The 21821-nt window shown below is 45.9% G+C and overlaps 2 protein-coding genes across 3 annotated transcripts in view; both read right to left on the bottom strand.

Moving 5' to 3' along the window:
* The window catches only part of ZNF250 (zinc finger protein 250), a 19896-nt gene extending 18502 nt beyond the window's left edge, over window positions 1-1394 (bottom strand). For both annotated transcript variants that reach the window (XM_021688882.2, XM_021688881.2), the window contains exon 1: window positions 1355-1394. The gene's annotated coding sequence lies outside the window, so the exon portion shown is untranslated. The remainder of the gene's footprint in view (window positions 1-1354) is intronic.
* A 13157-nt stretch (window positions 1395-14551) lies between these two features.
* ZNF16 (zinc finger protein 16) overlaps window positions 14552-21821 on the bottom strand; it is an 11253-nt gene continuing 3983 nt past the window's right edge. Inside the window, exon 2 of the mRNA XM_021688880.1 lies at window positions 14552-16765. Within this exon, the coding sequence (XP_021544555.1) occupies window positions 14919-16765 (1847 nt within the window). The 3' untranslated portion in view covers window positions 14552-14918. The remainder of the gene's footprint in view (window positions 16766-21821) is intronic.

Raw genomic sequence — 21821 nt, forward strand, 5'->3', positions numbered from 1 at the left:
CCTGAGCCGAAGGCAGTCGCCCAACCGACTGAGCCACCCAGGCGCCCCTGTGAAGAGCATTTTCAACATACACGGAGAAGAGTATGAACTGGCGGATCACAAAGGAAATACAAAGGCAAAAAAGAGGGGGAGCACAAAGGCACACGAAGAGTTTCAACCTCACCAATCACCGGGGAACGGAAATTAAAACATTCATGTGACAACAATGCGGGGAGGGCGATCTTAAGGCCCCAGCCTCCCCTCACTCCACTCCGGGCCCACCCTACGGAGACGACGCACGGCCACGAAGACAGTTTTTAGGTGGAAAATCTGCAAGTATCGGCCGGCAGAGCACGGCCACCCCTCTGCCCCCGAGCTTCCCTTTCAGGCTGGAAGCGGGAAAAAGCGCACGCAAAATCCGGAAAGGGTGCAAAGCCAGTCAGCCAGTGCCGCCTCTGCGCACACTGGCAGGCTGCTCCCGACGACGCCTCTCGCTCTTTGTATTTCCCTCACATGTTCACATTTTAAGAAAAAACATGATTTCCTATTGAAATGTGAGAAAACAAGAAACTAGGGAAATACCTGCATATCAGAAAAGATTGGTCTCATTCATTAAAAAAGCGCTCTTACAAAGTAACAGGGAAAAGACGGCATGAACAGGAACAGGGAGGAAGAACGTAAAATTAGGAAGTACTCTTGGCCAGAGAGACACCAACGCCGCTCGGACGCGGAGACCGCCGACTGCGAACTGCGGGGGCGTTGCGGCCGCCGCGGGGTCCGGGGGCTTCTCAGCCTCCGGTTCTGTATTCCGGAGAGCCCTCGAGAGCGAGCCCGGGACACGCGGGTCGCTGAGCGCCCTCCCCGGCGCAGTCGCGCCGGATCCTCTCGGCCGAGGCCCCGCGGCATCCCCGCAACTCCGGCCCGGGCTCGCAGTCCGCGGGGGAGGGGCCGGGAGGCTGGGAGGGGGGGGGGGGTCTGAAGGGTCCCGCGGCCGGGGGGGAGGGAATCGGGGCGTGGCAGGCGCGGTGGGGTGAGGGCCCGGGGTCCCGGTCGCGGGGGGCCTGGGGCGTGTCAAGGGTAAGGGGGGGCCCAGGGCGTGGCAGTGGCCGAGGGGTGGGGGTCGGGAGAGGCCCGGGAGCGAGGAGCAGCCAGGGGACTGGGGTGTGGCGGAAGGCGGGGGGCTGGGGGCTGAGAGAGGGGTCCGCGGAGAGAGAACGCCACTGCACGTCCGCAGGAGGGAACCGGCGCCAGGGGCCGAAGCAGAGCGTGCCCGCGGGGAAGTGCCCTGTCCGTGAGAACGACCCAGCTCCGGCTCCCGTGCGGACGGGGGGGGGGTTCCAGCCTGCCAGTGCCCACCCACGCACCTCCGACTCACCTTCCACGCCGCAGGCTCACGCGCGAAGAGACTGACGCCCGCAACGCACTCAGACAAAGGGGGCGCCCCGCCTCGACGGCGCATCCGCCAATCCCGGGGGCCCCCGCCTCCTCAGTCCCCGCCCACATCCCGGGCCACCAGTCCTAGCGTGCGACATCCCCCAGTGCGGCCGTCGGGCCCGCCTTCCCCGCCTGCGCCATTTTCCTGACTGACAGCTCTGCGGCGCGCTCCAGAGCCACCGAGAGACGAGACCTCCGGTGCGCCTAGAGAAGCCACACCGCGCTCCGGCCTTGCACGAACTGCACTTCCGGCAGTCCTACGGAAGTTTGTAGTGCTGCTCCCCAGTGCCGGGACTGCGTCGACGTTGCACTGGGTTTCCCAATTCTGTCTCACCGTTCCCTCTACCGCTTCAAGCCGGGTGTAACACCCCCTCCCCCCCCCGCCCCGAACGTCACTTCTTGTTGCTGTGCCCCGGGACCCGGCAAGGGCCGGGCGGTGACAGTGCCTCCTCGACCACCAGCACTGGTGTTCACGGACTTTGTGGGGGGTGTTGAGGCCTGCGCCCGGGAGGGCGGTGAGCGGTTCAGCCGGAGCAGCCCCGGGAGAGGAGGCTCAGGCAGCCAGGACTAGAATGCCCGAGGGAACGGTCGGGAGGAAGAGTTGGCCATCTCGCCTCTCCTGAAACGCGAACCCCTGGATCGGGAGTTCCAGCGACCTCAGGCAGCGAGCGTGCTGGGATGGGAAGAAAAATGAAGCGGGCTGGGGGGGCCGCCCCTCTCGCTCTTTACTTTTTCATTTTAGCTTCTTATGATGGAAACTTTCAACGCTATACAAAGGTAGAGAGAGTAGTTTAACACGTGTCCATCAAACACCTAGAACAGTTACCCGTAGCGAGTCTCTTCACCTATTTTCCTATCTAGTTACTTCCCCAATCCCATAAGGGCCCTTAAAAGGGTAATTACAAAGCCATTATCACACCTAAATGTTAACCATTATGCTTTATTATCATCAAATAGCCAGTGTTGAGAGTCTTCCGTCTGTCTCATACTGTTTTTATTTTTAATCGGTTTGTGTGAATCGTGATTCAAACTGATGAGGGAGCAGAAGGCAAACTGAGGACAAAGCAGAAGCTGACACCCCACAACGCCCCTGCCCCGTGAGATACATGTGACATTCCTCAGGCACGCCTGGCTGCCCTAAAGGAAAAACAAATCATTTATAGAGATTACAATCCTGCGAGACACGAGTCTCCCTGAGTTTATAAATGTCTTAGCAATCTACAAGAACAAAGCATTTCTTTTTTTTTTTTTTAAGATTTTATTTATTTATTTTGAGAGAGAGAGAGAATGAGAGAGAGAGCACATGAGAGGGGGGAGGGTCAGAGGGAGAAGCAGGCTCCCCGCCGAGCAGGGAGCCCGATGCGGGACTCGCGAATCCCGGGACTCCAGGATCATGACCTGAGCCGAAGGCAGTCGCTTAACCAACTGAGCCACCCAGGCGCCCAAGAACAAAGCATTTCTATCAATAACCTGGCTTCCAGAAGGAAATGTAGATACAATTAATTGTCCTTATAATCTGCAGCCCATTGACAGATACTTGAGGTGGGCAAAGTGTAATGTTCCTCTGGGAAGCTCCCAACTATCTTACTGTTAATGCCTTACTAGAAGGAAAAACAAATTTAGTTTGACAATGGCAAGGCTGTGGTATCCTGTGAGTCTTCTTTAACATACAAAAATCCTTTCGAAACCTCCCTTTTCCATACCTCCCCCAATTCCAAAGTATGTAATGAGCCACACCACACAAACTCGGGGCAGCTTTTTCTGCCCACAGGTCCTGTCCCCGTGCTTTAATAAAACCACCTTTTTGCACCAGAGAGGTCTCAAGTATTCTTTCTTGGCCATGGGCTCTGGACTTCACCAATATTCCAAAAACCCCATCAAAACTAGGAATGCACAATGCATTTGGTATACAGACTTACATTTTATCTTTTTTTAAACTAGAATCTTATTTAAAAATTTTAAATCCAGTATAGTTAGCATGCAGTGTTATATTAGTTTCAGGTGTACAGTAGAGTGAGTCAGTAATTCCTTACCTTACTCAATCCTCATCAAGAAAATTGTACTCTTGGGGCGCCTGGGTGGCTCAGTCTGTTAAGCGTCTGCCTTCGGCTCAGGTCATGATCCCAGGGTCCTGGGATTGAGCCCCGCATCGGGCTCCCTGCTCGGTGGGAAGCCTGCTTCTCCCTCTCCCACTCCCCCTGCTTGTGTTCCCTCTCTCGCTGTCTCTTTCTCTGTCAAATTAATAAAATCTTAAAAAAAAAAAAAGGAAAATTGTACTCTTAATCCCCTTCACCTTAAATTTCACATGACTGAAATCACATGGTATTTGTCTTCTCTGATTGACCTATCCCACTCAGCGTTATACTGTCCAAATCCATCCATGTTGTTGCAAATGGCAAGATTTCATTCTTTTTTATGGTTGAGTAGTATTCCATTGTATATATTATATACACTGCATCTTCTTAATTCATCAGTAGGTGGACACTTGGGCAGCTTCCATATTTTGGCTATTGTAAATAGTGCTGCAATGAGCATAAGGGTTAAATATCCTAATCTATAGTTTCCTCCCACTTTTTTTTTTTCACCTCTTTGAAATTTATCGAAGTCTGGTCATGCATCCTGTGGAATTTCTCATATTTGGGATTTTGGCATTTGCATTCTTGGGGTGTCTTTTTGTCACTAGAAGTTCCTGTAAATTTAGAGGTGGAGAGTAATTAGATTTTGCATTGGCACACAAGAATACTTCATAAGTGAACATTATGTATTTCCAGTAACAGTCACCGCCTAGCTGTGTTTCATTAGGAGTTTGCAAGATGGTGACATTCTGGTATTGGTATCCCTTCTTGCCTTTGTGGGAACAGTTCCAGAAAGACAAACTTTCCCCTATCATTTGTTTGGCATCCATACAGGACAGGCAAGTTAAATGCTTAATTATTGCCTTTATTTATGAGCTTTCAGAATAATGGGAGACAAGCTTGCAATATCTTGGAATGAAATCTTGCCATTTGCAACAACATGGATGGATTTGGACAGTATAACGCTGAGTGGGATAGGTCAATCAGAGAAGGACAAATACCATGTGATTTCAGTCATGTGAAATTTAAGAAACAAAACAAAAAAAAGAAAAGCCAAATCAAAAGGCTGACTTGACTACAGAGAACAAACTGGTGGGTGGGTGGGGGGGTGTTGGTGAAATAGGTGAAGGGGATTAAGAGTACAATTATCCTGATGAGGACTGAGTAAGGTAAGGAATTCTGTCTTCTGGTTTAATGTCATTCTTCAGAGGTGACCAATTAGGTATGTTTCTTTCTTTCTATTATCATTTGAACTCAAAGACTTTAACATATTTGATGGATTTTAATCCATTACAGTTTTTAAAATTAATAATCATTCCATCTTTGGCCAGTGGAAGCCTCTTTAAGTTCACCCTGAGTCTTTTTGGTGCAAGCCCTGTGATCATTGATCACTTACTTGATTTCAGATAAGACAAGCTATTCCAAACTCATCTCCCATAATACCTGGATCCCTAGAATCACATATTTTTTTTCAGGAAACCCTAGTCCATCCCAGTGGGAAATGGCATTTGGAGCACACAACTGGGACTCTAGGAGTGCTCATTGCCACCAGGTTGGTTATCATGCCTGTCTTCAGAGGACAAAAGCTAGGAAAAATTTTTTTAATGTAAAAATACCTCAGGAGTTCACACTGATACTTCAAATTCGAATTTAGGGCTAGGTGGTTATTAACTTCTTTATATTCGTACCTCTTTTTCTCTTGTATTAAACATCTTGGATCCTGACGAAACCAGAGAAGGAGACAAACCATAAGAGACTCTTAATCATAGGAAACAAACTGAGAGTTGCTGGAAGGGAAGAGGGTGGAGGGATGGGGTAACTGGGTGATGGACATTAAGGAGGGCATGTGTTGTAATGAGCACTGGGTATTGTGTAAGACTGATGAATCATAGGCCTGTACCTCTGAAACGAATAAAACATTATATGTTAATTAATTTAATTTAAATAAAAATGTTTAATAAAAATAAAAATCTTGGATCCTGATAATCTTAACACAATTATTAACTTTATTATTTATATATAATTGTGTCAGAATAACAGTGCCATTTATTACTAACAGTATGATCATCGAAAACAGCCTAACATTCTTTTGTAGTTCTTTCTGTTGTGTCAGGATATATGTCATTTAGGGTATTCCTCTGCTTTAAAGTAAATTAAAATAATTTGTTTCTGTGGGGTTAAGACTCTTACAATATATACTGGTTCATTTGTTTCATTTTGCTTTTGCTCTTTAAGGTTAAGTTTTTCAGGTTTTTCTTTTTTTTTTTTAAAGATATTATTTGACAGAGAGAGCACAAGCAGAGGGACAGAGAGGGAGAAGCAGGCTCCCCGCTGAGCGAGGAGCCCGATGGGGGACTCAATCCCAGGACCCCGGGATCATGACCTGGGCCGAAGGCAGCCGCTTCACTGACTGAGCCACCCAGGCGCCCCTTTTTTTTCTTTTTTAAGATTTTATTTTTAAGCAATCTCTACACCCAATGTGGGGCTCGAACCCACAACTCTGAGATTGCATGATCCACTGATTGAGCCAGCCAGGTGCCCCAAATTTTTCAGGTTTTCATGTAATTTTGTTTTATGATTATGTAAAACATTTATATGGTTCCAAAGTCAAGTCTACAAAACAAAGTACATTCAGAGAAGTCTGGCTTCTCTCCCTGTCCCCACCAACCTGTTACCTTCCTCTCCCTATTGGTAACCATTTATTTAAAATCTGAGTAAATTTCAATGAACAGTAGCATCCTGTACCTACTGTTCTGCATTTTGGCTTTTTTCACTTAACAGTGTGCTGGAGACCTCTCATTAGCAGTGTCTAGGAATATTCCTTATTCCTTTTTGCAGCGGTATACTCCTCTTCTGTGTGAATGTACCATAGTGTATTGAACTAGTCTGCAATTACTGGACATGTGGGTTGTTTCCCATCTTTTGCTGTTAAAAATAGTGTTACAGGGCGCCTTGTGGCTCAGTCAGTTAAGCGTCTGCCTTTGGCTCACGTCATGATCTTGGAATCCTGGGTCTAGTCCCGCATTGGGCTCCCTGCTCAGCAGGGAGTCTGCTTTTCCTTCTGACCCTCCCCCCTCAAGTGTTCTCTCTCAAATAAGTAAATAAATAAATCTTAAAAAAAATAGTGCTACAATGAGGGGTGCCTGGGTGGCTCGGTCGTTGAGCGTCTGCCTTCAGCTCAGGTCATGATCTCAGGGTCCTGGGATCGAGCCCCGCATCGGGCTCCCTGCTCCACGGGAAGCCTGCTTCTCCCTCTCCCACTCCCCCTGCTTGTGTTCCCTCTCTCGCTGTGTCTCTCTCTGTCAAATAAATAAATAAAATCTTAAAAAAAAATAGTGCTACAATGAATAGTTTTTGTGCAGGTCTCTGCATAGTTTTGCCAGTTTAATTTTGAGACAGATTCCTACAAATTGTCTGGTCAGTGGGCATTTGTTTTGTTATAAAGATTTTATTTAAAGAGAGACAGCACACACACAAGCAGTGGGGAGGACAGAGGGAAAGGGAGAAGTAGACTCCCCACTGAGCAGGGAGCCTGACATGGGGCTCCATCCCAGGACCCTGAGACCATGACCTGAGCCAAAGGCAGATGCTTAACTGACTGAGCCACCCAGGTGCCCCTTCAGTGGGCATTTGTAATTCGTTTTTGCTGTGTGTTCCCTAGTTGCCTTCCTTAGGTTGCACCATCTTGCATTCCCATTGGTGATGTTTCCTCACAGCCTCGTAAACAAATATTTTGTTAAATATTTGGAATTTTGCCAATCTGAGAAGAAATGGCATCTCAATGTGGTTTCCTTTTGCATCTTTGTGGGTGAAGTCAAGCATCTTTTCATATATTTAAGCACCATTTTCACTTGTCTGTGACTTGCTTCTTTTCCTAGTTGGTGGTCTCTTCCCTCTGGTTTTAGAAGTGCTATTATGTTAACCCATTGTGACATAAGTTGCAGATATATTTTTAAAAAGATTTATTTATTTATTTTGGAGAGAGAGAGCACCAATGGGAGGGGCAGAGGGAGAGGGAGAGACAGTCTCAAGCAGATTCTGTGCTGAGCACAGAGGCTGGCATGGGGCTCAATTCTACCACCATAAGATCATGACCTGAGCTGAAACCAAGAGTCAGATGCTCAACTAACTGTGCCACCCAGGTGGCTCCAAGCTGCAGATATTTTTAATGCACCAATTTATCAGTTGTTTAAGATTAAAAAATTATAAAATAAGCCCTGTATAATCCTTTTTGATGCAACTGTACAAGTTGTAATAAGCAATTTGATAACAGAGAAATAGTTACAAAGAATAGACTTAGAGCATCTGGGTGGCTCAGTTGGTTAAGTGTCTGCCTTTGGCTCTGGTCATGATCCAGGGTTCTGGGATCAAGCCCCATGTTGGGCTCTCTGCTCAGCGGGGAGTCTACTTCTCCCTCTCCCTCTGTCCCTCCCCCATCCCTTTTTTAAAGATTTATTTATTTATTTGAGAGAGAGAGAGAGCACACACACACAAGTCAGGGAGGGGCAGAGGGAAAGAATATCCAGGGAGACTTCCACTAATCGTGGAGCCGGGCATGGGGCTTGATTCCATGACCCATGAGATCATGACCTGAGCTGAAACCAAGAGTCAGTCACTCATCCGACTGAGCCACCCACATGCCCCACATTTTTCTAATGCTTAATGACACTGAGTGTCATTTCTTGTGCGTATTTGCCATATATTCTTTGGTTAAGTGTCCATTCATATCTTAAGCCAGTTTTTATTGGGTCATTTGTCTTCTAATTAAGTTGTAGGACTTCTTTGTAGGGTGGGCTACAGAGTATTTGTTGGATGTATGTTTTGCAAATATTTTCTCCCAGATAGTGCTTTGCCTTTTCATATTATTTCATTTTGGGGAACAAAAGTTTAAAATTTTGATGAAGTTCTATTCACTGATTTCCCTCCTTGAAATGTCATGCTCTTTTGTATCCTATTTAATAAATATTTGCCAAAGTCAAGATCACTAAGGTTTTTACTATATTCTTCTAGAAGTTTCTACTTTGCATTTTGGTTGATGATATATATATTTTAGTCCTCCCCACTCTCCCTTTTTTTAGTTGGTTGATGATACCTTTTAATTTTTATATATGGTGTGGTGTAAGGGTTGAGGTTCATTTTGTTGGTATGGGGTTATTTAATAATAGTCCAAGTACTGTTAGTTGAAATTAAGGCCCTATTTTTTTTTTAAGATTTTTTTTTTATTTATTTGACAGAGAGAGACACAGCAAGAGAGGGAACACAAGTAAGGGGAGTGGGGGAGGGAGAGGGAGAAGCAGGCTTCCCGCCGAGCAGGGAGCCCGATGAGGGACTCGATCCCAGGACCCTGGGATCATGACCTGAGCTGAAGGCAGACGCTTAACGACTGAGCCACCCAGGCGCCCAATAAGGCCCTATTTTTAAAACAATCTTTTATACCTTAATTTTATACAAGCTCTCTGTAATATGAGTTGTAAATATTTTCCCCAGTTTGTCATTTGTCTTTCTACTTTGATTATATTGTTTTTAATCAGGCAAATAATTGATTTCTGTGTAGTCAAATTTATCACTGTTTTCTCTTATTGTTTCTTGATTTTGAGTGCTAGTACAATTTCCCTAACTTCCAGGTTCTACAGGAATTCATGTTTTCATCTACTACTTGTTTGGTTTTGTTTCTTTACATTTAAATGTTTTTCATTTAGAATTTATTTTGATATATGATGTGAAGAATGGCTCTATTTTTTTTTTCCAAATGGTTATCTGATTATCCCGAAACTACATACTTTGAAGTTTATCCTTTCCCCCATCGTCTTGATAAGAAGATTGGAGATGCCACCTTTTTCTTGTATCAAATTTCCATATGGGAGTGGTCTTCTCAGCTGATGTTGTAATGTGGAAAGGCTCAGAGCCTAACCCACGGGCACAGAAGAAGACATGCAGAATAAGCCACATGGGGTACTGGGGAGCCAGGCTGCACTCATGCCTTCATGTTACTTCCAGGGAAGCCCCGTAGCCAGTGATGACTGTCTGGATCTTGCCTGCCAAGCCCCAGAAGAATGGTCCAGCTAAGACTCTGCTCTCACAGCTGTCGTGGCATGGCCTGAATTGTTCCCAGTCATCAGGGCCCTGTTCTCCCCTCACTCTCAGGAGTTCTCTCCAAGCCATGGAGGCTTTAGGATTAGCACATATCCTGGCCCTGCTCTACACATACCATGCTCCAGAGTTTCCCAGCTTCACCTCATGTGGAGGGGTGCCTATGGACATTGGGGTAAACTCTTTCTTCCCCCTCATCAGTCTTTGACCCCAGAAGTTTCAGGACCCACTTGTGGGGCATGAACTGTGGGGTTATAAGAGGGAGATCTCCCAGGACTCTATCAAGCACATGAATCTTTTGGCAGTTTGTACCAGGCCAGGTACCAGCTGTTAGAGCTGCTTGTTTGTTGTTGTTAAAGGAATTGGGGTTGTTGGTTGAAGGCAGGAATAATGTCTGGGAGTGGAGGTAAAGAGCAAGGAGAACACCCTCCCAATCTCCGGTTCCAATGGTACATAGGGGAGGGAGAAGGCTTCAGGTGACCTGTGTGATCGGGGGACAACCAGGTTTTAGTTAGAACAGGAAGTTGAGGCATGCCTGGGTGGCTCAGTTGGTTAGGCATCTGCCTTCAGCTCAGGTCATGATCCTAGGGTCCTGGGATGGAGTCCCACATCAGACTCCCTGATCAGCGGGGAGTCTGCTTCTCACTCTCCCTCTGCCCCTCCCCTTGCTCATGCTTTCTCTCTAATAAATGAATAAAATCTTAAAAAAAAAAAAAACCCAGGAAGTTGAAGGGAACTTTCAGAGAAGTCGTAACACAGAGGAATTTGTTGATGTCCATAAACCAAAGAACAGAGTGGAAGGCATGGGGCCAAAGAGTGCTTAGTGCTTCTATTTTTTTTTTTTTTTGAAGGCATGGATAGGAGGTATCTGGGGAGAGTAGGGAAGGTCCCTCAAACTGGTGTGAAATGGCTTGAGAGGAGAGCCAAGAAAGGGATACTGACTTAGGGTCTTTATTGTGGTCAGTGGGTATGGAGGGTAGGATTGCCAAGCATAGGTGAAGGCTTGTGTGGTTTCAATCTTCTGCTGGTGTCAAAGGAGAGAGCACAGCTTTCTTATCAGCTTGTCCAGATGTGGGCATGGAGAGTAAGGGGGATGAGGTTCCAAAGCTATCAGCAAACATCAAAAAATGGAACCAGACCACTCATTATAATTCGCCTCTGTTATTTGATGACTGGAACACACCATATTTAATTGAATTAGTGCTTGTTTAAATAAGGTATACAGCCCTCTTGCAACCTGCAGCCTGAGGTTAGTGAGGGAGATGAAAATGTCACTGAATCCTTCAAGAGTTCAGCACTGTGTATTCTGAGAAATGACAAGAGTGCCTCAGCTACTACAGAGGGGATGAGGGTGTCCTGGTGAGATCCTGTACTGTGGCCTGTGCATGGGTACAGACATCTGTGAGGCAAGAGATTCTGAGAGTTCTTTGCCCTAAATGGGCAACTCTTAGGCACTGGCACAAGAGTTTGTAAAAATGTGCAGATGGGGCCATTCATTAGCCAAGCCATCCAGTGCTAAGACAATTGCCTGGAATTTGGCCAGTTGTGCTGATGTTTGGATCCGGTTCTTTATTAGGGATGTCTTGGTTAAGAAATGAGGAATGGCAGTTCCCTACTGAGCTCCATCATCTGTGATGGTCAGCAGCGCTGCTTGTGAATTCCCACTGCTTTTCACTTAGTTCATCCCAAGAGGCTCCCCAGGTAGTCAAAGGGTCTGAGGAGGGCTGCCCTCCAACACCCTGGCATCTGGCAGGGACTGAGGACAGGGGAGGCTGCCCCTTCTGCAGGTGGAATATGCCAGAGGGCCAAGGTTTGGCTTCCAACAGCAGTTGGAAGGCCTTCCAATAGCAATGGTTGCTTTATAGGCTTAATTTGGGTTTGAATTAATCTCTTGGCTGTGCTGGGGGTGTTCTTCCCTAGAACCCAGAGGATCAGGATCTTTGCTGTGATGGTGGTAGTATTCAAGGGTTCTAGTGAGCATCTGCTCTCTGGAGTGTGGGCCTCACTTGGCATGCCACCTAATGCCTCCTTGCGAATGTTCTCCTTCTGAGCGGTCACCTAATGGACAAAGATCTCACATAGGGTATGGTCTCTCCCCTGAGCTAGTCAGCTGCAGCCTTGGCCTCAAGTATACAGACAGGTCTGGGATCAAACACACAACTCAGGGCCACTTTAAGGAGGGCTCCTATACCATGCTGCTATCCCTAAACAAGTAATTATGAAGTGATTTAGGACAGCTACATCTATAACAAAGGCTCTGCTGGACTCAACAATGCAGCACGTGTGGCATGGCTGAGTGCATGCTGGCTTGCAGACAGTGGCTGCATGAGCAGGTAGAACCCTGGGGTGCCACCGTCCAGTCATCCTGCTCACAGTGCCAACTCCCAATTCTTACCATTACCTTCAGGGTGGATGCCTCCCCCCCACCCCCCACCCAATTTGGTTCAGAGGTCAAGACTGACAACGCCACACACCACAAGGGTATGAGGTTTATTACTTGAGTAACTGAGGTCAGCAGGGCAGGGATCCCAGGGCAGGTCAAAATGGCTTGAGGGGCAATGGAAGGGCACTGGCCTGGGTATTTGCTCTGGCTGGGGTTGAGACTACAGCACACACCTCACACTTCCTGTCCAGCAGGGTTTGAATGGTTTGAAATCTGTTGGCATCAAGGAGGGGGCACCCAGGCTTCTGAGCCATTGTTTTCCAAGAAACATTTCCAAGGACATCATGAAAGCCAAAAGAAATTGTAGTTGACAATTTGCTTTCCAAAATTTCTCTTTGGAAACATGATGTTCCAAAATTAAAATTCCTTAGACTGCAGATGGCAGGCCCCTGAATTTGGTCAATTCTGCCCGGACACTGGGTAGGGACAAGGGCCCAGTGAAGCTTGACACTCACTCCTCCTTCCTGTGTCTAAGCTCTGGCCTGCCACAGCTATGCTTCAGCCCCAGGGGGTCTGCCAACAGTGTGGAGGCCAGAAGAAAGGGCAAAAGGAGTTGAGAAGGGAGTAACACAGAGGACATGCTTGCCACTACAGCCTCTCCACACAGTAATGACCGTGTTAAAATATAAGTCATCAAAAGCCTCCAGCATCTCCCATTTCACCCGGCATAAAAGCCAAATGTGATATGGCCCATCACCTCCCACCCTATTTGCTTCTCCCTCTCTCACTCAACTCCTAGCCATACTGACCTGTGATTCTTGGAACACTCTAGGCCTGTTTCTGCTCAGGGCCTCTGTACTGGCATGATGAGAAAAATTTTTGTTTTTCCCAGTTACTGCCCAGGCATTTTACCACATGATAACCCTACACACACCCAATGTGTGGACATTGAGATCACAACTTTAGTTTAGTGACCTCCACCCTAAGCACCTCCTGAGTAATATATGCTACCATGCTCTCAATTTCCTGCTCACTCATGACCTGTAATGGTGGAATGCCCTTCTCCTGGGTCATGGTGCCCCCTTGCTTCTGGGATCTGTGTGGTAAATCTCGTGAATTTAATTCCTTTGTGTGAGTGCATTGGAACTGTGCCTTCAATGAAAAAGACCCCAGGGTTTTCACCTTCCCAAAGGGGGAGCTACCTCGTGACCTGTGTGGGTGGCTGTGCCTCCTCCTCCAGCAGGTCATAACCTGCGAATTCCTAATTTACTACCCAGCTCTGGCTTCCCAACCGGCTACTCTTGCTGTCATACCCTACCCCCCATCTTCACTGGTCATTCTCGAGTTGTCACTCAAAGGACATCTGGGTGAGGCCTTCTTTGACAGCCCCTATTTAAAGCAGAACCCCTCAAAACACCCAGACTGTATTTCCTGCTTTCCTTTTGCCTCATGACAATCTTAACCATTAGGGCATTTTCTCTACCCACTGGAATGTAAAGTCGTCAAGGGCAGGCATTTTTCTGTCCTGTTTCCTGTGTCCCCAGCAAATGGTATGTAGTAAGCGTCCCACAAGTATTTACTGGAAAAAAGGATGGAATCCAGGCTGGGAAAGGGGGAAAGTGAAGCCAGAGAGGATTGCCTGACAGTGAGAAAGCATGAGGGTGAACAGATGGAGGTCTCCATGCGGTGGAAAGATGAGCAAGTGAGTTGGGGGGTTAGCCGAGCAATGCTATCAGCAAAACTACAAATGTGGCAGCTTCTTGTCTAGGGTGTTTCCTTGGGAAGGTGGGGCTGAAGTGGAGGGGAGGGGGTGAGCAGTGATGGGCTACTCTGATGGCCTCTGAGAGAAGGATAGGCAGCCCACCTGACCTGCGCACCCTTGAGCCAACTCTCCCATACTTCCCTCTTCAAACCTCTCCCTCATTTGCAATTGATGGCTTTGCCTCTACTTCCTTGAAAGCACAGAAGCCAGGCCCCTCCCTTCCTAAACTGCAAACCTGACTACATCTGCCCGTCAATGCCTTTCCTCCTGGAAAAACACAGGAGGTGCCACTCCGTCCACCTATCCTAGGATATCCCCAAGTTTAGATGGGCTGGCTGGCTGGCTATGAGGGTCCTCTCTGGTGGCATATGTGTTGCTTCTGGGACAACTCCCACTGCTCATGGAGAAGGGCACAGCTCTGGGAAATTGAGGAGGGGCCAGTCCCCACCTACTAGGGGCACTCACAGGTGCTCCATGAATGTCTGGAGATGAATGGGTGTGGGAGAAAACTGAGTCTGGGAGCTTATGAGGAGAACAGGATGGGTATGGAGAGGGCAGGCCTCTGTGGGGCAAGAGCCAGGAGCATAAGGCACAGAGGCAGAGGGTGGGAAACAGCTGCTTGTGTAATTGTGCAGCAGCCCCGATGACCTCAGACTCAGGCACAAAGGAAAGGCAGAAGGAATCCTGCATCTAGTGACTGCATGGGAGGGACAAGAAAGGGTGAGAAACTGGTGGTAATGAGTACACACCACTTCTGAGAGAGGATGACTGCCATCAGACCTGAAAAACTCTTGACCTGATTTTATGTAAGCAGAATATTAATTATAACCATACACAAAGAGTTCACTCTATGCCTAATTATCAAAGAAAAGAATTCCTGTGGTTATTTCGAACCAAATGTCAGTTTACTTTTTTGGTTCTGTTAATAATCTCTATTCATGAATATGAATATGCAGCTTCTATCATCTTTTCCCTCCTAACAATTGTGGCAGTCTGATAACAAAATGTACAAGCAAAACAAACAAGAAACAAGAGGTCACAGGAAGGAGGAGTGATGGCAGGGGAAGGAGGGTCTGGGCTTTGTGGACAGTGGGATGTGGGGGTAGAGGGCAGCGAGTGAACCTGGCTTCAAGTCTGGGAGGTGGGTGAAGCTGGGACATGGCCAGAGGAGTCAGGAATGGAGCTGTACTCCGTTTCATTCCCTGGAGTGGATCAGCTGGTGTTTGACCAACTTGGAGCGCTGGCTGAAGGCTTTCCCACAAGCAGAGCAGTCATAGGGCTTCACGCCGGTATGGATCCTCTGGTGCTGGATGAGGACTGAACGCTGACTGAAGGCCTTCCCACACTCACCGCACTTATACGGCCTTTCACCAGTGTGGATTATCTGATGTTGAATAAGGTGTGAACTCTGGCTGAAGCCCTTACCACATTCGACACACGTGTACGGCTTCTCTCCAGTGTGAACTTTCTGGTGGTGAATGAGGTTTGAGCTTCGGTTGAAGGCTTTACCACACTGGTTACATTCATGGGGTTTCAAGCCATTATGGATTCTCTGATGCTGAATGAGAGTTGAACTCTGGCTGAAGGTTTTTCCACATTCGGTACATTCGTAGGGTTTCTCTCCAGTGTGAACTCGCTGGTGAAGGATAAGGTTGGAGCTCCGACCAAATGTTTTTCCACATTCTCGACACTCATAGGGCTTGTCACCCGTGTGCACACCCTGATGCTGAATGAGGGCTGAGCTGTGGCTGAAAGCCTTCCCACAGATGCTACATTCATACGGCTTCTCTCCTGTGTGGATTATCTGGTGCTTTCTGAGCACGGAGCTGTAACTAAAGGCTTTTCCACACACATTACATACATGAGGCTTTTCTCCAGTGTGAATTCTCCGATGCTGAATGAGGCTTGAACTCTGACTGAAGGCCTTCCCGCAGTCACTGCACTTATAAGGTTTCTCTCCAGTGTGAACCCTGTGATGCTTAATGAGGTTGGAGACCCGGCTGAATGGTTTGCCACACTCATTACACTCGTAAGGTCTCTCTCCAGTGTGAACCCTCTGATGCTTCCTCAGGTGTGAGCTCTGGCTGAATGCTTTCCCACACTCATTACACTGAAAAGGTTTCTCACCTGTGTGAATCCTGTGGTGTTTAATGAGATTTGAGCTCCGCCTAAAGGCCTTCCCACATTCGTGGCACACATACGGCTTCTCTCCAGAATGAATTCTTTGATGTTGGATGAGGTTTGAGCTCCGCCTAAAGGCCTTCCCACATTCACTGCATTCATAGGGCTTCTCACTCATGTGAGACTTCTGGTGCTTTTTAAGGCTTGAGTTCTGGCTAAAGGCTTTTCCACATTCATTGCATACATAAGGCTTCTCTCCGCTGTGGTTAATCTGATGCCTAATGAGGTTTGAGTGCACACTGAAGGTTTTCCTGCACTCACTGCACTGGTAGGGTTTTTCACTCACATGAGACCTCTGATGATTTTTAAGAAATGAGTTCTGGCTGAAGGATTTTCCACATTCATTGCATATGAAGGACTTCTGTCTAGTATGGATTATCTGATGCTGAGTAAGATCAGGGTTTCCTCTGAAGGTTTTCCCACAATCATTACATATGAGTGGGCTTTCGGCTATGTGAAGCCCCTCATGGCTACTTAAGTCCATACTGTGTTGGAAGCTGTGGCCACATATGTCATACAGATGTGGCCTCTCTTCTGTAGGAATTCCCTGAGATGCTGTTGGGTTTGGGCTCAGACTGATGCTTCTTACAAAGTCATCAGAGCCCAGCTCTTTCTCTAAGGGGCTCCTAAGGAGCACTGCCACTGGCATAAAGCCCTCCTCCTGGTAGAGTGACTGCACCCGTCTCTCACTGTCAGGGGTTCCCCAATCTCTCTCCAGTACATCATCACAGAGTTCTCCAAGCTCAGGTGCCTGAGAAAAATCACTGGTATAGTTTTCTGATATTTCTGCCTGTGATTCCAAATCCTCAGAAACTTCTTTCTTCTGAAGAAATTCCTTGCCCTTAGTCCTGGTGTCCCCATCTGAAATGATAAACAAAGTCACTTGGAAGGAAACAGGAAAATACAGATGACACATCCGGGAATGTGTGACCCACTGGGGGTGGTAGTCCCAAATCTCTCAAGGGGATGAGAGAGGGGGCTGGGAGAGCTCTAAAGGGATGAGGCAGGGGTGCCTGGGTGGCTCAGATGGTTAAGTGTCTGCCTTCGGCTCAGGTCATGATCCCAGGGTCCTGGGATCAAGCCCTGCATCGGGCTCCTGGCTCAGCGGGGAGCCTGCTTCTCCCTCTCCCTCTGCCTCTCTCCCTGCTCATGCTCTCTCTCTCTGTGTATCTCTGTGTCTCAAATGAATAAATAAAATCTTAAAAAAATAAATAAAGGGATGAGGCAGCAGGGCCCTCAACCTACAAGACTGACCCTCACCCCGCTGACCCACATCTCAGGAAATCACCTGCAGTCTCCCTATTGGTTCAAGTCAAAATCATGTTCTTCTGTGAGCCTCAGAGCTCCCCAAGTCAGGAGCCCTGGACCTGGGGGTGTCTGGGAAATGTCCACATGAGGCTGGGCACCTAGGAGTAATGGGGGGAGGGCTCACTGAGGACTGCAGGGACAGGGAGGCTGCTATGGGAAACAAGAGTGTGCACAGGTTGCCCCAAAGCTCACTATGCCCCGCACTGCCCCCAGCAACTGACCCAGGGAGCCTCCCATCCTCCTCTGGCTGCATATGAAGTATAGGGACCAGAAGGGGATGACACACAGGAGTCAATGGAGCTTTCTCATAAATGGTCACAGGGTACTCTTTTTAGGTTTTGTGGCTATATGGTCTTGGTTATATAGTCTGCTTTGTTACAACCCTGGAAAAACCTCAAAACCATTCTTTGCTTGCAGGCCATTAAAACAAAAAACCAACAAAAACCCCCAACAAATCCCTGGCTAGCTGGATCTGGCCTGTGGGCCACAGTCTGTTGACCCTAAGATAAGGTCACTAGTATGGCTCAGGAGATGGTGGCAATGATTAGTTTTCAGCCCCAAGCCACTGTTGGCCTGGAAGCCTTTTATTGAGACAGGAGACAAAACTGAGTCCTGTGGGTGAGGATGGTGAGAGGCTGCTTCGGATTTATTAAATCTGATGTAATTCTTCTCTGCAACTTAAGAACTGTTGGAAACAATGATTAAAGTTTCTCTTTTGAAAGGAAATGTAAAATTGGAAATGTGGTTTCCCTTATGACGCACACACACAATAACAGTTGGGTTTAAGGGGAGGCACCTGGCTGGCTCAGGGTTGTAGGTTCGAGCCCCATGCTGGCTGTAGAGATTACTTAAAAATAGAATCTTAAAAAAAAAAAAAAAAGTTGGGTTTAAGGGCAAAGAAAAAGATTTGAAAACAAAGAGTTGCTTGCGCTGTCCTTGCTGCCCCCATGACTGATCCCCACTGGAGAAAAGAGTGAGGATTCTAAGCCCTTCTAGAACACAACAAACCTATTAGTATTTCCTGAGAGAAAGCACTCATTAAAGACCTTTATGATTAGTGGCTTCCAGGTCTGTGGAAAACAGCTTATGTAAGTACCCAAGTCAAAGCCACATACTCAGGGGGGGCTCCACTAGTCTATCTCCTGAGCAGCTTTTCATTTACTTAATTTATTGAGGTGAAATTTACAAAAATAAAATTGTTTAAAATGAACATTTAAGTGGCATTTAGTTGTGCCTGTTGTGCACATTTACAGTGTTGTGCAATCATCACCTCTATCTAGTTCCGAAACAGTTTCATCACTCCAAAGTAGAGCCTCTTATTAACCCATCAGTTTTATCTCTCCTCCCCACCTCTCAGCAACCCTCAATCTGCATTTTGTCTTTAAGCATTGGATAGTTCATATAAATGGAATCCTATCACATGTGACTTTTTATGTGTGGATTCTTTCACTTAATGTTTTTCCAAGTTCATCCACATTATAGCATGTATCACTGCTTCATTCCTTTTTTTTTTGTCTGAATAATATTCCATTGTATGGATATAGTATATTTTCCATGGATGGACATCTAGGCTGTTTTCTTTTGGCCATTGTGAATAGTGCTTCTATGAACATGATGTACGTACACATGTTTGAGTACCTGTTTTTAATTCTTTGCATATTTATCTAGCATTGCTGGGTCCTATGGCAATGCTATGTTTAAACGTTTGAAGAACTGCCAAATTTTATTCCATAGTGGCTGCACCACTTTCCATTCCCACCAGCAATGTATGAGAGTTTCAATTTCTCTACACCCTTGAAAACACTTGTTACATATTTAAGTATGACAATCACTCTAGTGGGTGTGAAGTGGTTATCTCATTGTGGTTTTGATTTGCATTTCTCAAATGACTAATGAATTTAAGCATCTTTTCATGTGCTTATTGGCCATGAAAATTTGCATATTTTCTTTTGAAAAGCATTTATTCCAGTCCTTTGCCCATCATAAAATTGGGTTGTTTGTCTTTTTATTATTGAGTTTGAGTTCTTTATATATTCTGAATACTAGACTCTTAACCAGAAATACAATTTGCAAAGACTTTCTCCCATTCTATAGGGTGTCTTTTAACTTTCTTGACAATGTCCTTTGATACCCAAAAGTTTTTAATTGTGATAAAGTCCAACGTACCTATCTTTTTCTCTACTGCTCATGCTTTTGGTGTCATATCTAAGAATCCACTGCCGGGCGCCTGGGTGGCTCAGTTGGTTAAGCGACTGCCTTCGGCTCGGGTCGTGATTCTGGAGTCCCGGGATCGAGTCCTGCATCGGGCTCCCTGCTTAGTGGGGAGTCTGCTTCTCCCTCTGACCCTCCTCCCTCTCATGCTCTCTGTCTCTCATTCTCTCTCTCTCAAATAAGTAAATCTTTTAAAAAAAAAAAAAGAATCCACTGCCAAACTCAAGGTCATGAAAATTTATACCTGTTTTTTTTTTTTTTTTTTAAAGATTTTATTTTTTATTTATTCATGAGAGACAGAGAGAGAGAGAGAGAGAGAGAGAGAGAGAGAGAGAGAGAGAAGCAGGCTCCCAAGGAGCAGGGAGCCCGATGTGGGACTCGATCCCAGGACCCTGGGATCATGACCCGAGCCGAAGGCAGACGCTTAACCATCTGAGCCACCCAGGCGCCCTATACCTGTTTTCTTGTAAGAGTTCTATGATTTTAGTTCTTTATTTAGGTTGTTGGGCCATTTTGAATTAATTTCTGTATATAGTGTGAAGTAGGGGTCCCAGTTTATTCTTCTGCATGTGGATATCCACTTGTCCCAGCATTATCTGTTGAAGAATTATCTTTTCTCACTGAACAGTCTTGACATCCATACTGCAAATCAATTTGTGACAGATGTCTTCGTTTACTGCTAGACTCTCAATTCTATTCCATTGATCTGTATGTATAGCTTTATGTCAGTACCAAATTGTTTTGATTATGAAAGCTTTATAGTAATTTTTGAAACTGGTGAGTATGAGTCCTCTGTTTTTCCTTTTCAAGCTTGTTTTGACTGTTTGGGGCCTTTTGTCATTCTATATGAATCAGAGGGCTCAACTTCAAAAATTTCTGCAAAAAAAGCTGTTGTAATTTTGATATGGTTTGTATTGAATTTGTAGATTGCTCTGGATAGCACAGGCATTGTAACACCATTAAGTTCAATCCATGGACTTGATGCCTGTCCAATTATTTATGTATTTGTTAATTTCTTTTGTCAAGGCTTTGTAATTCTCAGCAAACAAGTCTTTCACTTCCTCGGTTAAATTTATTTGTAGGTTCTTTTTTCTTTTTTTAAAGATTTTGAGAGAGAGAATGAGAGGGGAGAGGGGGGAGGGGCAGAGGGAAAGGGAGAAGCAGACTACCCGCTGACGAGGGAGCCTGACTTGGGGCTTGATCCCAGGACCCTGAGATCATGACCTGAGCCAAAGGCAGATGCCTAACTGACTGAGCCACCCAGGTGCCCCTATTTTTTCTTTTGATGCTATTTAAATGAAGTTTTCTTAATTTCCTTTTCAGATTGCTCATTTCTGGTATATAGAAACAATTGATTTTGTGTGTTGACTTGTACCCTGAAACTTGGCTGAATTCATTTATTAGCTCTTATAGCTTTTTAATGGATTCTGTGGGATATTCTATATATAGGATCATGTCTTCTGCAAATAGAGATAGTTTTCCATCTTCCTTCTCAATTTGAGTGTCTTCTTTCTTTTTCTTTCCTGATTGCTCTGGGTTAGAACTTCCAGTACAATGTCGAACAGCAGTGGTAAGACAGGCATACTTTCCTGATCACTAGGGGAAAAGATTTTAATCTTTCACTATTGTGTATAATGCTAGCTGTGGGTTCTTCATGAATGCCCTTTATCATGTTAAGGAGGTTCCCTTATATTGAGTTTTCCCAGTGTTTTCCTTTTCTTTTCTTTCTTTCTTTTAATCACACAGGGTGTTTGATTTTGTCAAATACATTTTCTGCATCAGTTGAGATGATTATGGTTTTTCTCCTTCATTCTATTAATGTGGTAAATGACACTGATTGGTTTTGTTATGTTGAACTACCTTTGTATTCCTGGGTTACATCCATGGGGTATAATACTTTATTCTTGAGTCACTTTGGTAATTTTTTTGTCTTTAGGAATTTCTCTTTTATCTGGGTTATCTAATTTGTCAGTGCACAACTGGTAACAGTCTTCTCTTATACTCCTGTTTACTTGCGTAAGATAGGTAGTAATGTCCATTTCTGATTTTTGTTATTTGTGTCTTCAAAGGTTTGTCAATTTTAATCTTTTCAAAAAACTAACTTTTGATTTTGTTGATTCTCTAATGTTTTCTTTCTTTTTTTTTAAGATTTTATTTACTTATTTGACAGAGAGAGAGCAGGAGAACACAGCAGTGGCAACGGCAGAGGGAGAGGGAGAAGCAGGCCCGCCACTGAGCAGGGAGCCGGACGCGGGGCTCGATCCCAGGACCCCGGGGTCATGACCTGAGCCGAAGGCAGCTGCTCAACCAACTGAGCCACCCCGGTGCCCCTGTTTTCTACTTTCTATTTTATTTATCTCTCCTGTAATGTTTATTATTTCCTTCCTTCTGTTAACTT

The sequence above is a fragment of the Neomonachus schauinslandi genome, chromosome 4 (assembly GCF_002201575.2).
Source record: "Neomonachus schauinslandi chromosome 4, ASM220157v2, whole genome shotgun sequence".
Taxonomy (NCBI): domain Eukaryota; kingdom Metazoa; phylum Chordata; class Mammalia; order Carnivora; family Phocidae; genus Neomonachus; species Neomonachus schauinslandi.